This window comes from Polychytrium aggregatum, assembly GCF_025602895.1.
Source record: "Polychytrium aggregatum strain JEL109 chromosome Unknown BJ171scaffold_2, whole genome shotgun sequence".
Classification (NCBI taxonomy): domain Eukaryota; kingdom Fungi; phylum Chytridiomycota; class Chytridiomycetes; order Polychytriales; genus Polychytrium; species Polychytrium aggregatum.
This window is the reverse complement of record NW_026516204.1, coordinates 421,079-434,808: the sequence shown is the minus strand read 5'-3', so window position 1 is coordinate 434,808 and position 13,730 is coordinate 421,079. Positions and strand designations below refer to the sequence as shown.

At 55.4% G+C, this 13,730-nt stretch overlaps 5 protein-coding genes across 5 annotated transcripts; 2 read left to right on the top strand and 3 right to left on the bottom strand.

The window, feature by feature from the left end:
- Positions 1-1,107: 1,107 nt before the first annotated feature.
- Positions 1,108-3,581, bottom strand: BJ171DRAFT_486027 (proliferation associated protein). The gene is made up of 9 exons (XM_053109182.1): positions 3,339-3,581; positions 3,148-3,236; positions 2,882-3,021; positions 2,736-2,758; positions 2,573-2,635; positions 2,240-2,316; positions 2,022-2,135; positions 1,308-1,859; positions 1,108-1,228 (listed from the first exon to the last, which is right to left on the bottom strand). Exons 1-9 carry the CDS (start codon positions 3,439-3,441, stop codon positions 1,208-1,210), a joined length of 1,182 nt encoding a protein of 393 aa, XP_052971367.1. The 5' UTR covers positions 3,442-3,581; the 3' UTR covers positions 1,108-1,207.
- Positions 3,582-4,110: 529 nt separating this feature from the next.
- BJ171DRAFT_409387 (WD40-repeat-containing domain protein) lies at positions 4,111-5,812 on the top strand (the record flags this gene model as incomplete). The annotated part of the gene is made up of 8 exons (XM_053107277.1): positions 4,111-4,199; positions 4,305-4,408; positions 4,554-4,641; positions 4,787-4,859; positions 4,945-5,051; positions 5,140-5,239; positions 5,327-5,643; positions 5,734-5,812. Coding segments are annotated over 8 exons (957 nt in total), but the record flags the coding sequence as incomplete, so codon positions are not given.
- Positions 5,813-6,560: 748 nt separating this feature from the next.
- On the top strand, positions 6,561-7,817 carry BJ171DRAFT_112490 (uncharacterized protein). The gene is made up of 2 exons (XM_053105467.1): positions 6,561-6,780; positions 6,960-7,817. Exons 1-2 carry the CDS (start codon positions 6,778-6,780, stop codon positions 7,794-7,796), a joined length of 840 nt encoding a protein of 279 aa, XP_052971365.1. The 5' UTR covers positions 6,561-6,777; the 3' UTR covers positions 7,797-7,817.
- Positions 7,818-9,296: 1,479 nt separating this feature from the next.
- On the bottom strand, positions 9,297-12,762 carry BJ171DRAFT_486023 (Gtr1/RagA G protein conserved region-domain-containing protein). The gene is made up of 10 exons (XM_053109181.1): positions 12,441-12,762; positions 12,223-12,293; positions 11,862-11,939; positions 11,617-11,718; positions 11,166-11,286; positions 10,863-10,989; positions 10,482-10,669; positions 10,135-10,277; positions 9,923-10,030; positions 9,297-9,774 (listed from the first exon to the last, which is right to left on the bottom strand). Exons 1-10 carry the CDS (start codon positions 12,444-12,446, stop codon positions 9,624-9,626), a joined length of 1,095 nt encoding a protein of 364 aa, XP_052971364.1. The 5' UTR covers positions 12,447-12,762; the 3' UTR covers positions 9,297-9,623.
- A 69-nt stretch (positions 12,763-12,831) lies between these two features.
- BJ171DRAFT_486020 (GAF domain-like protein) lies at positions 12,832-13,655 on the bottom strand. The gene is given in 3 exon segments (XM_053109180.1): positions 12,832-12,893; positions 12,906-13,275; positions 13,424-13,655. 2 exon segments carry the CDS (start codon positions 13,616-13,618, stop codon positions 12,952-12,954), a joined length of 519 nt encoding a protein of 172 aa, XP_052971363.1. The 5' UTR covers positions 13,619-13,655; the 3' UTR covers positions 12,832-12,893; positions 12,906-12,951.
- Between the last annotated feature and the right edge of the window lie 75 nt (positions 13,656-13,730).

Below are 13,730 nucleotides of genomic sequence, written 5' to 3'. Positions count from 1 at the left end.
GGGTCGAGTGCAATCAACCGAGCGAGCAATCTGGACGGTTGCCTCGATATAACGCATCGTTCCGATGGCAGCCCCACATAGGCATCGCTCTAGCTAACAGTCCATATGTATATTGCTTCAAACAACACTCCAGGCATGTGAATTGCTTTGGCCAGAGAGCAGGACGTGCGAGCGACCAAACACGAATCCGACCGCACCGGCAGGTTCGTCGGCAAAGTTGCTTGGACAGCAACACCCTTATAGGCCCCTATTCAATGAGATCAGCGAGCCGCTCTGATTGTTACTGAGCTGCATTTCGTTGGCTCTGTTCGCCCCCTCCGCCACTTCCGGGTTCCCACGTCATGAACGTGCGGTTGCTGTTGCCGAGCATCCGATGGGCGGCATCACTCGCTTCGCCACACCACACCTCGGTTTCGCGTCTCGCTGTTCCCTCGCCGACAGCTTTCCTGCCACGCATCGGCCCGAGACTGCAATCGCTGCTCCTCTGCATCTCGTGCACTCCGTCACCACTCTCATTCCCTCTGTGTGCACTGACATGTTCATCACCCCTCATTTCTGCTTTGTCGTTTCGCTTCTTTGTGAATCCGCTTCTTTGTGAATTCGCTTCTTCAGTAGTTCGTTTCGTTGCTAATTCGCTTCTTCGTTGCGCACTCCCTCCGCTTTGCATATCCACTCGGCCGAGTCCGATCAGGATTGCGATCGAGTGTGCGACTCGCTCGTGGGCTGACAAGAAACCAGCTCGCTGGCCGGTTGCTAAATCGATCCTCCGCCGGCCCTCCATCGCGAACTCGAGTCATCCTGAACTCGACCGTCGCCAATCGACCAGCCCATCCGCTTCACCGGATTGAATCGTATTCCAACTTCAGGAGAGCGAGGCTGGCCCGATGCGCACCTGTGTCCCACTCTGATCTTTCGTATGCCGGCTCGGCGTCATGTTGCGTTTAAAGTGGGCTTCGCTTCGTGGTACATGGTTTCGTTCGCTCCAGTCTCCCCTCCATTTTCCTCACACTACTCCCACATCTCCCCGTACCAGTTTTAACCACGCTCTTGTCGCCAGCCTGGGACGTGTCGAGTTTCGTCCATTTCCAATTTCAATTGTATCTACTCGTGCAGCATAATTGTTCAGTAACCCAATTCAGCACAATCATGGTCATCAGGGTGATTGCTGTGACGTGTTTATTGGCTCCAGAGGCACATGCGGCAGTTGTTACATCTCCATTGAGTTGTCCTGGATGTGATTGTCAATTCCGTTAGTGCTCATTTTTTCACTTCCTTCCCATCCCCGCTGCTGTTGGCTCGCTACCTACCTGCTTCATTGCGGGCAATTTACTCTTCACCATTCTTGCGCCCTGTCGCTTCAGCAGCTCCGATATACCAGCAGGCTCCAGTTCGTAGTTCGAGTGAACATATGGAAGCGGCAGGGTCTCCTGACCAATAGTGATTCGGAGCGGGCCGGATGGCAGCAGCAAGATGGTGAATCGGAACTGTGCGCTGACTACTTGCTCCGACTCATGAACTCTGTCTTCATAGAGTGTGCTGTGAGGGATCAGAATCTGGTGCTGGAGTGGTTCCTGCAGACCCAGTTTGTGCCGAGGATCCATGTCGAGCAAGGTGCGCGTGGCGAAAGGGAAGAAGCCAAACGTTTCAGACGCAACACTGAGGGCGGCACGCGCGGCTTTGAGCTTCAGGTTGTAGGTTTGGTTGGCATCTCGCTGGAGGATCAGAGTCTGACGCGGGTCATCCGAAGATTTGGCCTTTCCGCTTCCCGAAGTCATAACAATGTTGACCGAGTAGGCCTGGTGCTCCTCAAAAACAAAGTCGTCTGGCAGAGACTCGAGAGTCGGCTGTCCTGGAATCGTCTGGGGACCATCATTGTGTTAGCTGTTGACTTGCTGTTCCGCGAAAGCTGCCTCTCGATTGAATAGGTTGCTCGTCCATCTAAGCCACAGCGCTCTTGCAAATTGCTCGCGAGTGTGGTGACATTGGCCTCAGCCTCCATGCAAGTACGCAGTGTTCCTTACATTCACGGGAGCCTGAAGAACATAGCGCTTCATCAAATGTGTCTCGACGCCTTCGACAACTCGGCAGTTGAACGCCGCTGCGACGCGTTGGATCGCTTCGACCAAATCGTGACTCTAAAAAGATCCAGGGACGATCAGCATTTGGCGTAGCTGCAAACTATGCCCAGCGGGAATTCTTTGGCCGATCGGCGCAGCTCATATCCGGATCTGATGCCTACCTTCATTCCGGGCTGCACGATTCGAGCCGCTGCCTCAGCAGCATAGTGAGCGGCACAAACAACGTCCGCTGCGCGGCCTGAAATCGGACAAGCGCAAATTTATCGAGTCAGTGCGTCAGTCACATATGCCAGCAGTGACTGCCGATAATGCATCGATATTGCACCGTAACCCATATCCATATGGCAGAGTCTGGCTCTAAGTTGGGGGCTTTAACCCAAGTCAACGAGCGAGTGGCCATATTATCACGCATCGCTTTCACAATACAGCCCGCACGACCCATGAATGGGCCGGCCGTGTGTCCGACTGCAACCAATCGATTCCCTTCAGCGTACCGGTTATGGGCGTCTGAGGCTGGGGGTTGACGATGACCGTGTGTCCAAGGACAGCGATATAGCCTATTGCCCACGGAATGAAGCAGTATTAGAGGACTGGACTGGAGAAACGGGGATGACTACAACATAGGTCGGTGGAGCGCCAGCCAAATGGAATACCCGCCATCAATGTGGACACCAAGCTCGCTGTAGGAGTGTGAAGTCAAACCATGTCAATAGGACGGTTGTCGATTACATGAATCGCTTGCGGGCGACCACTCGTTGATGGGCTCGACGGTCTCGGACAGGCAACGTGCGGCTCTCACTTACATCTTGACAACATCTCCTGCGTTCAGCGTTGTTTCATCTTCGGGGAACGGGGAGAAGTTCTTCACGACGTTGTTGATGTTGAGTGACGTTGGGAAAGCAATTCCACGTTCGACTCCCGACTTTTTGAAGACCTTCGAAGTCTGATGCAGTAGATGATCAGCGGCTCACCTTCGATCTGCTCGTACGACCAACACAGTCATTGCTGCCGCCACACACCGATCCCTCCAAGGACCAAGCGAGGGGCTTCGTAGCAGACGAGACACTACCATATCCAGGATCATATCGTCTCCGAGCCTGCAGATGTCGACAATCTTGCGCCCGGCAACGCAGGCCGCGGCAACGGTTTTCATTGTTTCTAGGGATAAAATGGCGACCCGGAGTTAGGATCGCGTTCCATTACGTTCACAGTGATTTTGTCCGATGGTATCCACGGTATCAAAGCGACAACTGTGCTCACCGTTGGCGAGGTCGGCAGCGGTTCGGTACTTGGTGACGACGTTGTCGGAGAAGAAGTTGTCCTCCTCCATGCGCTCCGCGCGATACAATTCCATGGCGTCCATGTTGCTTCACAGGCAGGTTGGATCGGTGGCTAATGGGCTCTGGTTCCAGTTCCAGTTCTCGCTCTGGTTATGGCTCTGGTTATGGCTCTGGCCGGTGGTCGAGTCGGCTGCGTTGGCAAGAACGTCGTTTTCGTTGGCTCTGTGGGCGGACCTGCTGCGGCGACCCCGGTCGCCAACAGAGAAAAAAATATGCGGCTTACCTAATATATGGCTGCGCAGCGAGATTGAAGCTCCGCGTGCGCGGCAGACCGGCCATTTTTTCGACCTCGACGACCAGGGCGAGGCTGGCATCGACCAACATCCTGCGACCGACTCTCTGCGCCGTCCGTCAACGCTGCGGGACTGACGCCGGTAGCCCCAAACGAGCAACAGCCTGCTGCTGCACGCCGGACTGCAGCGACTCAGCCTGCCAAGTTTCTCCCGACCGGCGAGTTAACCGCCCCAGCAGAACCGCTATGGCTTCCGACGTAAGCCTGCTCTTCTGGGCTATTCTGACGGCGGGGAAACAGTGATCTCGAGCACGAGCCACCGAAAGCGCATTGCGAGCGCCGTAGTACTTGGAATATATAGCTATATGCCCGATAGTCGGCCGCGTTTCTCGGCGGACTTGCACCGCATCACTCAAGCTCGTCTCAATTCACCCAGGACGACCAGCCCGTTCCTCCGGCACTCGAGTTCGAATCGCATGTATTTGATATTGCTTTCCACCCCAGCGAAGATATCGTCGCTGCGGGCCTCATCACGGGCGAAGTACATTGGTGGGTGTCGACATCTGAGGACCGCCGCGGCCGATGTCACTCGATCGCCTTCCGGTGGCGCTAACGCTTTCGACTCTCCTCCGCCGTTCGGACCTGTGGATAAAGCTATAAGCTGAATGTCGGCGATGGGGCCGAGAACAGCCATCTCTTCTCATCGGATCACCACAAGAAGTCATGTCGAGCACTGGCTTTCAGCCACAATGGCGATTGTAAGCGTTGCTGCGCGAGGGGCCCGGTGGGCAACTCGGCTATCGGCTGTCTGTACAGTGGGCTTGATCGCTGGCGACCATTCTGCTACGAATGAGGGCCGCACAGTCTTGAAGTTGTGTTGTTGATAGGTATCTGGATCGCCAGCTCTCTATACCGCCTCCAAAGACAAGTCGCTTCAGGTGCTGGACTCTTCCACCGGGAAGCTGAAGCTCCGGAAGGCCGACGCCCATGAGTAGGTTTGTCCGCACATTGCTCATCACCGATGGGGCGATATACGTGAACAAAGGCTGCGGCACGCTGTCGATATTCCTTAAGGATGGGAAATCGCAACCCAGACTTATGAGCCGACCATCCGCCCGCACTCACCCGTACCATAGCGATCCCCTCAACTGCCTGCTTAATCTGAACGAGAACCTGCTCGCGTCCGGCGACGACGGTGGCGCTGTCAAGGTGGGGGCTTTGATCATATTGCAAAGGATTTGTTGCTTGACGTTTTCTGCCCCACGTCCTCAACCACGCCATTTGGCCGATGCAGATCTGGGACCTTCGACAAAAAAAGAAAGTCATCTCGTGGAAGGAGAATCAGGACTTTATTTCGGACATGAGCTTTGTTGCCCACAAGAAGACCCTCGTGGTTACCAGGTTAGTACTCTGTTGGGGACACAAGATGTAGTCATATGTCGCCCATCGACCAAACGGCGAGCTAACTTCCACCACTCGCCTGATACAGTGGCGATGGGTGCCTGTCGATCTTCGACATACGAAAGCCAGCGCCTGTGTGCGTCTCGGATAACCAGGATGACGAACTGCTCTCCGTCGCCATCGTCAAGGTAGGCTGCGTCGGGACTTTAATCGAGTGCGCATCTGGCCGCACGTCACTGGGCCGTCGCCTGACCTGTAATCGACTGTCCTGGTAGAATTACAAAAAGGCCGTTGTTGGGACACAAGATGGTGTTCTGTCGATATTTTCATGGGGCAACTGGGGAGACTGCACCGACCGCTTTCCCGGACATCCATCCTCGATCGACGCCATCGTCAAGATCGACGAAAATACCATTTGTACCGGATCCAGTGATGGTCTGATTCGCGTCGTGGGCATTCTGCCGAATCGACTCATTGGTATCCTGGGCGATCATGGCGAAGGCATGCCGATCGAGCGACTCAAGCTCTCGGGCTCCAACAGCTGGATCGGGAGCTGCTCGCATGACTCTGTTGTCAAGTTCTGGGATGTTGCGTATCTCTTTGAAGGCGACGAAGATGAGGACGAGGGCACGGCCGCCGCCGAAGAGTCGCTTCAGGCGCTCATCAGCCAAACGATTCGAAGCTCATCGGCCGATGACCAAACTCACGATAACCAAAGCGACGAAGACGACGACGATGAAGACGACGATGAAGACGAAGACGATGGTGACGATGATGAAGATGACGATGTTGACAAAGACGATAGCGATGATAACGATGTCGATATTGACGGTGATGTCGATATTGACGACGACGACGGCAACGATGTCGCTCTTGACGATAATGACGATGGCCACGAAGATCAACCAGCGACAAAGTCTGCTCCCCCGAAAGATGCGGTTGTTTCAATTTCCGCAAAAGCCAAGGGTAGCGGGCCGTTGGTCAAGAAGCGGGCACCCCTTATCATTAACGGCAAGGACGTCGCCAAGCTGGCAGCAGCCGCAACGGCTCGCGAAGCAGAGGAGCGGAAGAAGCGAGCGCTGCCAAAGGAGTCCGGCAAGGAATCTGGCAAGAAAACGGGTGGTATAAATGGCGACGACTCTGACGACGATGATGGTGACGACGACGACAATGACAGCGGCGATAGTGACGACAGCGAGCGCAAGTCGAAGAAGAAGAAGCGAGTCAAGTGCAAGACCATGTTCGCCACTGAGAATCCCAAGCGATCGTCGTTCTTCTCGGCTTTGGACTGACGATCCCTGCTGTGAAGTTCTGGAGTTAGTATGCGCTTCTCAGTCCTGGCCATATTCTCGTTTTTGGAGTGCGCCATTGAATCTCCATCTCATTAGCGGCCCTGCAAATTAAAGCATTGGTTGTTGCCGTCTGGCTCACAGCTTCTTCATTTGGTATACTGGGTGAGCGTGAGTGGCCTATTCGCTGTCCTTGCACATAAGCGCTTCCTGTGCACCACGTCGAGGAATGAACTGCCCCTCGACCAAGCCATTCTACTTCGCCTTGTGGGCGATTGCCGCATGATCTGCACGAGCCACTTTTCATGCTGCAGGCCAGTTGCGCCTTTGTTATGAGAAGTGCCTATGGCCAGCACAGCCAATCATTGGCTTGATTGAGGCAAAAAAATTGCCAGTGCTGGCGGACCCTCAATCAATCACACGTTCATCCGCCATTGATGGTGGGTAACCGGCAAGCATTGTTCATATGCTGGCCCGCAAGAATCGTAGGTGACTGTCGGGATATATAGCGCATTGGTTCCCTGCGCCGTCTCTACTCGGCATCTCATCGCGCGACAACGGCGGCGACCTCCAGTTAAACCATTTGCTCTTGCCTCCTCAAACCCTCGACTCTTAGCAGCCACCTGCAATGTCAAAGACTCCCGAGCCTCGTGCTGCATCGAACGCAGAGGGTGACGAGGACCAGCTCTCGATTGACACGGTCAGCACCATGGCTAACCTGACACTGGGCTTCCAAAAGATCCTGATGAGCCAGCTAGAGTACTCTGCCTCTCTCCAGTCACGTCTCCAAGAGTCCGAGCGAGTCCTCGGAGACCTTGCGATGGCTCGAGAAAGAAAGCGCCAGAAGGATCGCCGTCAAGGCCATGTCGATACGGACGACGACAGCGATCGCGATGATGATTTCAGCGACGATGACGACGTGCTTGCTCAGGACCATGGCCAAAAGAACCTAAAAGTCCTCTTTAAAAACATCCAGGCCGGTCTGACAAAGGTCAGCCACGCCCAGAGCGAGATTACTCGCAAGGCCGCCCAGGTCTTTGAGCAAAAGCGCCTGGCTGAGGAAGCTAAGGATCACGCCGCTCTCGGCGAGTCGGCTTGTCCCTTCAAGCCGCTCCTGGACCACCAAAAGAAGGCCGGTGTGCCCGTCGATGCCTCGGCCTGTCCCTACATGTCCCAGCACGCGAAGAAAGCTGAAGCGCAGACCGTATCCGACGCGGGCCAGTGTCCATTTCGACGCTCCCAGGACACTGAGCAGGCCAAGCCCGTAGGCAAGGTTGCTGTGGGTCAAGAGGATGCTCCTTCTGCCACCGGCGAGACCGACAAGGCACCCGGATCGAGATGTCCTTATCTGGCTGCAGCCAAGCAAAACAACACTCCTGTTGATGCACTCAGGGCAACGGAATGTCCGCACATGGCTGGGCTCCTCAGCCAAGCTCCCAAAGATGCGCTCAACTGATTTTGGCCAGCCCAGTGATCGCCCAAACGATCTCGACTCCTTCAGGCGAGCCCATCTCTTCCGAAAATACGATCCTTTGATGAGGGTTGACGCCGTCCTCTCGCCGACGCATCAGTTCGCGGACGGACAGGGCACGATTGACTCCCATCCCAGATTCTGAATACATACACTTCATGCAACAGCCGTTCACCGCATGCTCGATAGCCGCGTTGCTGCACTGCGATATGGCACATTCCTTCCGAATGACAGCGCACCCGAACGGAAACAGAACATCCTGTTTCGGTCAGGCGTGTTGCTCTTTGAAGGGTCCTGAGTACACATCCATTACTTCACTACGATGTCACGACTCCTGCTGCCGCACAAAGTGAAATCGCGATGTCAATGCGGTGCGCAACATGATCACTGTGCGTAGGGCGACTATGGAGACCAGGAGGCAGTTGTGGAGAAAGAAGGGAGACCCGGGACCTTCACTCAGAGACCGCTGATCATCACAGACGACGCGAGCACAGCGAAACTGGGAAGTGTCCCATTTTCTTCTGAGCAAAGCGCAAATGGAGCACCCAGATATCGTTCGTGAGGAAGGATGTAGCTACTGAGCGAGCCCATTAACGGATCTTGGTTGGACCATCCGTGGTTCATGAATCCTGCGTGTCCGTGGCTTCCACCGGTCGATCTCCATGCGTGATGATGTACTTGCGCACGACGACCATGCTCCTGATGCGTTGGTACCGCGATGTTGGATTATGGTGCACCAAATCGATGAGGCATTGTTGGTCAACAGCATCCATGAGCACACTTTGGTGGTGGGGCTGCTCAAAATGCCCGAGGTGCACCAGACGATGGGGACTGGGGGGAATCGTCGATCTTGGAAAGTCGCAACTGGATATCAACAGAGCGTCCCAACCAGGCGCCGTATACCGCTACGGTTGATCATCCAGTTTCAGAAGACTTCTTCGGCCATAGCCGTGGAGCCACACCCCGCCAATGGTCTGTGACCAGCTCCCAGAAGCGCTCGAGCTCGTGGTAAGTCAGACACATTGTGGACAGACGGTATCGGTATGTAGCAACACAGGCAAGCAAAACGAATACCAATCCACAAAATTTGGTTGCATCGAGTTGGCGGGGGTGTGTTCGCCTTCATCAACAAGGCCGAATACTCCATCTGATGGAGCTAGAGCGATACACGGGACACCCGCTTCCATCAACATGAAGTATGTGATGAACTTGCGTCTAGCTAAGCCATATGCAATAAAACAAATCACCCCCAGTCGCTCTCCAGTCTCTACAATCGACATGCACTGCTCAAAGTACCGAGCAAACCGCTCCTCCTGGGACTGGATGTATAGCCCTTGCCTTGACGCCATGGCGCATTGCCAGCGGTGAATGGTGCTCTTGGACGCACTGAGTGTGGAGGCAGCTTTTCTCAGACAATGGATGACAGTGTAGCACCGCATCACAGAATGGCCATGGCCAGCGCGCGATGGTATTGGGAAACAAATATTCGGTCAATAACCAAAAACCAAGGTGTCCCGTTTTTTATTGGATTGACTAACAAAACAGCGGAAGCAAAGCAAAAACAAGCCGGAGCAAAAGCAAAAGACAAGCAATCAAAAGGCAACGGCCAAACAGCCAAAGGTAGGGCTGGAATACAAGTACGCCAGGATAGATGGCAAGCAAGAGTCTGCCAGCTGATCAGCCGCGGAGGCTCTGCATGGACGCAGCGAATACACGAGTCAGTCGGCGGGCGAGATCGCCGATGCACACAAGACTGTGCTGATGCTGCCCAAAGATCACCCTGGAAGCCATCCGGGAGCTAGGTCATCAGCCTTATCGGCGGGTGTTGGCTGAGCCATCGGCCACCGCTTGGCCAACTTGAAACACTCGGATGATGGCATCCTTGAAGTAGAAAAAGTTGTAGTCGATCAGGCCCTGCTTCTCAAAGTTCTCGGCGCGAATCAAGCAGACTGCCGCGAGGTATCTGGGGTGGAGGATGGCAAGCGTTCGTAAGCAACGCCGTCTGCGTCCGAGTCGCTCCAGCAAGCTATTCGTTCATCCGACTCACGCGCCAGCCTCGCCTTGCAGTGAGGACAATGCCGCCCAGCTGCTTTAGGAGACGAATACTGTACTGGCTGATCTCCCGGTAGTACAGAACCATATTGTTATTGAGCTTGATGATCGAGTAACCTTCGGCAGAAAACGCATCGGAGCTCTCTGACGTCTGGGAAGGTTGGAAGCTGCAAGAATGATGACCCTCAGTCGGCGTGTGCGGTGAGCGACAACACGAGCAGCCTGTTAGGCTCCTCCTCTGTTTATGGAGCTGCAGAACGGACTTGCATACCGATAGATGCTTGAGATATCAAACACAACATCGATCATGTCGCTGCATAGCTCGTAGGACTGGATGTCGACTGGCGAGTTATCCGTAGCGATATAAATTTTGGAGGTGATGTCGAATAGGAAGGCCTTTTCGATGCCCGAGTTCTGGTGGGGCAGGATACTTGGTGTCAGACTGTATGCAGCCAAAGCCGGTAGTTTTTGGTGCAGCTGCTGACCCCATGGCTCAGATTGAAGGAGCGGGCACTTTTGCAGACTGCTCAACCAAGTACTATTTCTTGATCATCCAGACGAAGAGCAGCGGGAGCAGGAGCAGGAACATGAGCAGGAGCGACAATCATGGAGCGTTACCAAGCAAAGCATGTTCAAAATATTTTCGAGAGTCGGCAGCTGCGGAATCAGCTTCTGGATGACTTTTGAAAAGGCCTCAAAGATCGAGTGGTCGTAGATGGAAGTCAAGTAAAAGTTGATGGGGATCTCGGCTATGTTGTAGTCGGTCAGGATATCCATAATCATTTGATGAATATCCTTTTGCGTCTCTGGGGGAATGCCGAGAAGGGTGCCACGGAAAGAACGGAGGAGGGAGTTTCAATGTCGTCAGTGGACTTTTGCGTCCGGGGACGTTATGCCACTTGGTTGATCATCCCTATTCGAAATTGTGCCGACGACTGGCCATACGACGCACGGTGACCCCAGCCATCAAGCGAGAAGCAGACGATCTGGGTGACGCACCCATTTTGTGATCCTCAGATAGGCCATCAGACTTGTGGATAAAGACCTCATAGGTGATGTTCTCGTTGAGGGTGCGGATCTTGGCGATTGTTTCGACAAGCCGGTGCACGGCCCTGTTGTACTCATCCTTTTGAGCGGACGAGAGAGATGGTGTCGTTGTACGGAAGTCGTTATTGATGAGATAAATGAAAGGCGTCCTCTGTCCTCGAGGAAGCTAAACAGCCAGCCGAGATCAGGCCGACCTATGCCTGTCGCGACCGATCGATGGTTGCAACAGCCATTAGTCTGCAAAGCCGCCGTTACCTGGGCGTCGATAACAAAGCCTAGCGCCCCAGGAACGCTGAACATGGACTGGTCATAGGATGCATCGTCGAAAAAGTCGATTTGTCCCGGAAAGTCCCATAGCGACAGATTCATGATCGAACTGGGCGTGGCGGCATTGGGAAGAGTTGGACGGAAGCCACAAGATGGGCAGAGGGATCGCATAAGCGCCAGTCCGATGCAGAAAATACGCCGCTCATCCAGACGAGCGTTGGTCCCAGCAGCGACACAGCGCGGCCAGCTGCTGCATTTGAGCAACCCAGGCCTCGGAGCAAAGTGGCCAACGCTCTGGCTTTGACGGGTCGTCCATCCACAGTCCACAAACGCCGATACTACTTGCAGCGGGGTTGTATCATACACCATAGATGATCGATCCGCATTCGCCCCCCCCCATCCAGCGGTCAATAGTGACAATATCCATGGAGATAGTTACGACACGCGGCGCTTCTGGATCGAGGTGGTGCTCGACAGGAACAGGGTCTCGTTTGGTGCCATTTTCTGGAAGACGACGTTGAGGATGCTGGACTTGCCGCTCCTGAGCCAGGGGACACCAACCACGACCAGAGCAGGGACGAGACCGACGATTGAGCACAGCGGCATCGGAAGCGGAGAACATGGTGCTGGTTCATCTGCCGCACCGAGAGTCGTAATGCAGCGATCAAGGAGCACACAGCATACCTCTTGAGGCCCATCATGTATAGCCGCCGGCTATCGATAACGGGCGTCGAGCCGTCAAGGTTTTCCAGCAGGTCGTAGCTGGACGAGTGACAGGTGGAGGATCAGCTCACAGCTCGCAGCTCACAGCTCACAATCGAGCCTCGTGCCCCTCTGGGAGGTACGGCATATGAGACATGACGCTATCTTGGGCTGGATAGAAGCCAGGAGCTCGAGGTCTGCTGGGCCTTCAGCGATGCTGGTCCGGGGCAACAGCCGGCCTTTGAATGAGAGACCTTGGCGCGAGCGATTTCACCGGCGGCTCCTTTGTCTCATTCCGTTGGGGCAGCTTTGCAACAGAAACATGGATCGTAAGGCGACTTACTTATCGTTGGGGACATCGTGGTGGATGCTGCCGTAGGGTCGGATGGTGTCGGAATCGATTTCGTAGTGGGACTGCGGCGGGAGGAGAATGCCAGTCGGCACACCGGTTCAAAAGACAGGCAGACAGGCAGACAGGTGCTTGCCGAGCAGTAGGAACGCATGCAGCAGATGGACACAGATGCCGATGCAGACGCCATATGATCGCCCAGGGTGCCATACCGCCATCGCTGTCTGGGTGATTCGCCGGGTCTGGATGGGTCGAGGAGAGAGGGCGCCGACGGCGAAAGCTGAAATGTCGGTGCGCGGTCACGTGGCGACCCGCCCGAACCCAAACCAGCACAACGACGGCTCGACAGGGTTGCTTCCTGGGCCGAGACGACGGAAGGCAGGGCCGGGAAAGCCGCCGAGCAGCGATGGAGATGGATGATATCCTGGTGGATTGAGCGGTGCCTTCGCCTTTGGCCAGATCGGTGCCAGCCAGATCGGCGAGCAAGCGCCTGGGCTTCGTCTCGTCGTGCTCCCCAGGCCAACGACCATCCCGGATCTTTCCCGGATGCGGGCACCAACTTTGGTAGCTCTCCACAAGTCATCCGTGTGTGAAGATGTCCCGTTTGAAAATAAGTCCACTGTATTAACGCTTTGTCCAGATAGGGTCTCGAGCCTGCAGCGCAACCTGCAGCGCAACCTGCAGCGCAACCTGCAGCGCCAGCGATGTCGCAGCAGACAGCATCTAGAACTTGCATTTTTGCATCAGCACCGCAACGAGAAGCTCAAATCCAGCCTTGTCCTCTTCGTCAAAGACGTTCTTCTCGGAGGCGTCAATGTCCAGGACACCGACGATCTCGGATTCGTTGCTCGGGGCCACGAGCGGCACCACGATCTCGCTCTGGCTGGCCGAGTCGCAGGCGATGTGTCCGGGGAACTCGTGGACGTCCTTGACGACGACGGTCTCTCGTCGGGAGGCTGCGGCACCGCAAACGCCTTTTGCAAACGGGATGACGGTGCAGGCGATTCGGCCCTGGAACGGACCCAGGACCAGGGTTTGTGGGTGGCTCTCACGGTGGTGCAGATAGAAACCCACCCAGTTGACGGGGCGAGAAACGGGCGCATCGTTGAGCGCAAAGTATATCAGCGAGGACAAGTTGGCCAGGTTGGCGGTGGTTGGGAGAGTCGGGTCGATGAGGGCATTCGGCCGAGGCGACCAGGCTGGCATAGAACTCGGCCTTGGTGCCCGAGGCAACGGAAGGGAGAATGAGCATGGCGAGGAGGCAGGAAGGCGTCGGTGGAAAGGTGGCGTCGATAGGGCGATGATGAGGGGGGCAGAGTTCCGTCCTGGATCTTGTGCGGTCTGCGGGTGATGGAGAAGGCCGGGAGTTGCGATCGGGACGGTTGGCCATGGGCGGCAGCGTGCCGGCCCGGCGGAGCTGACGAACGCAATCCGGACCACGCCCCATGCCCGGAAGCTGGACTCGGTCTGGGCTGGCATGCTGGAGATCAATGGTGCCCACA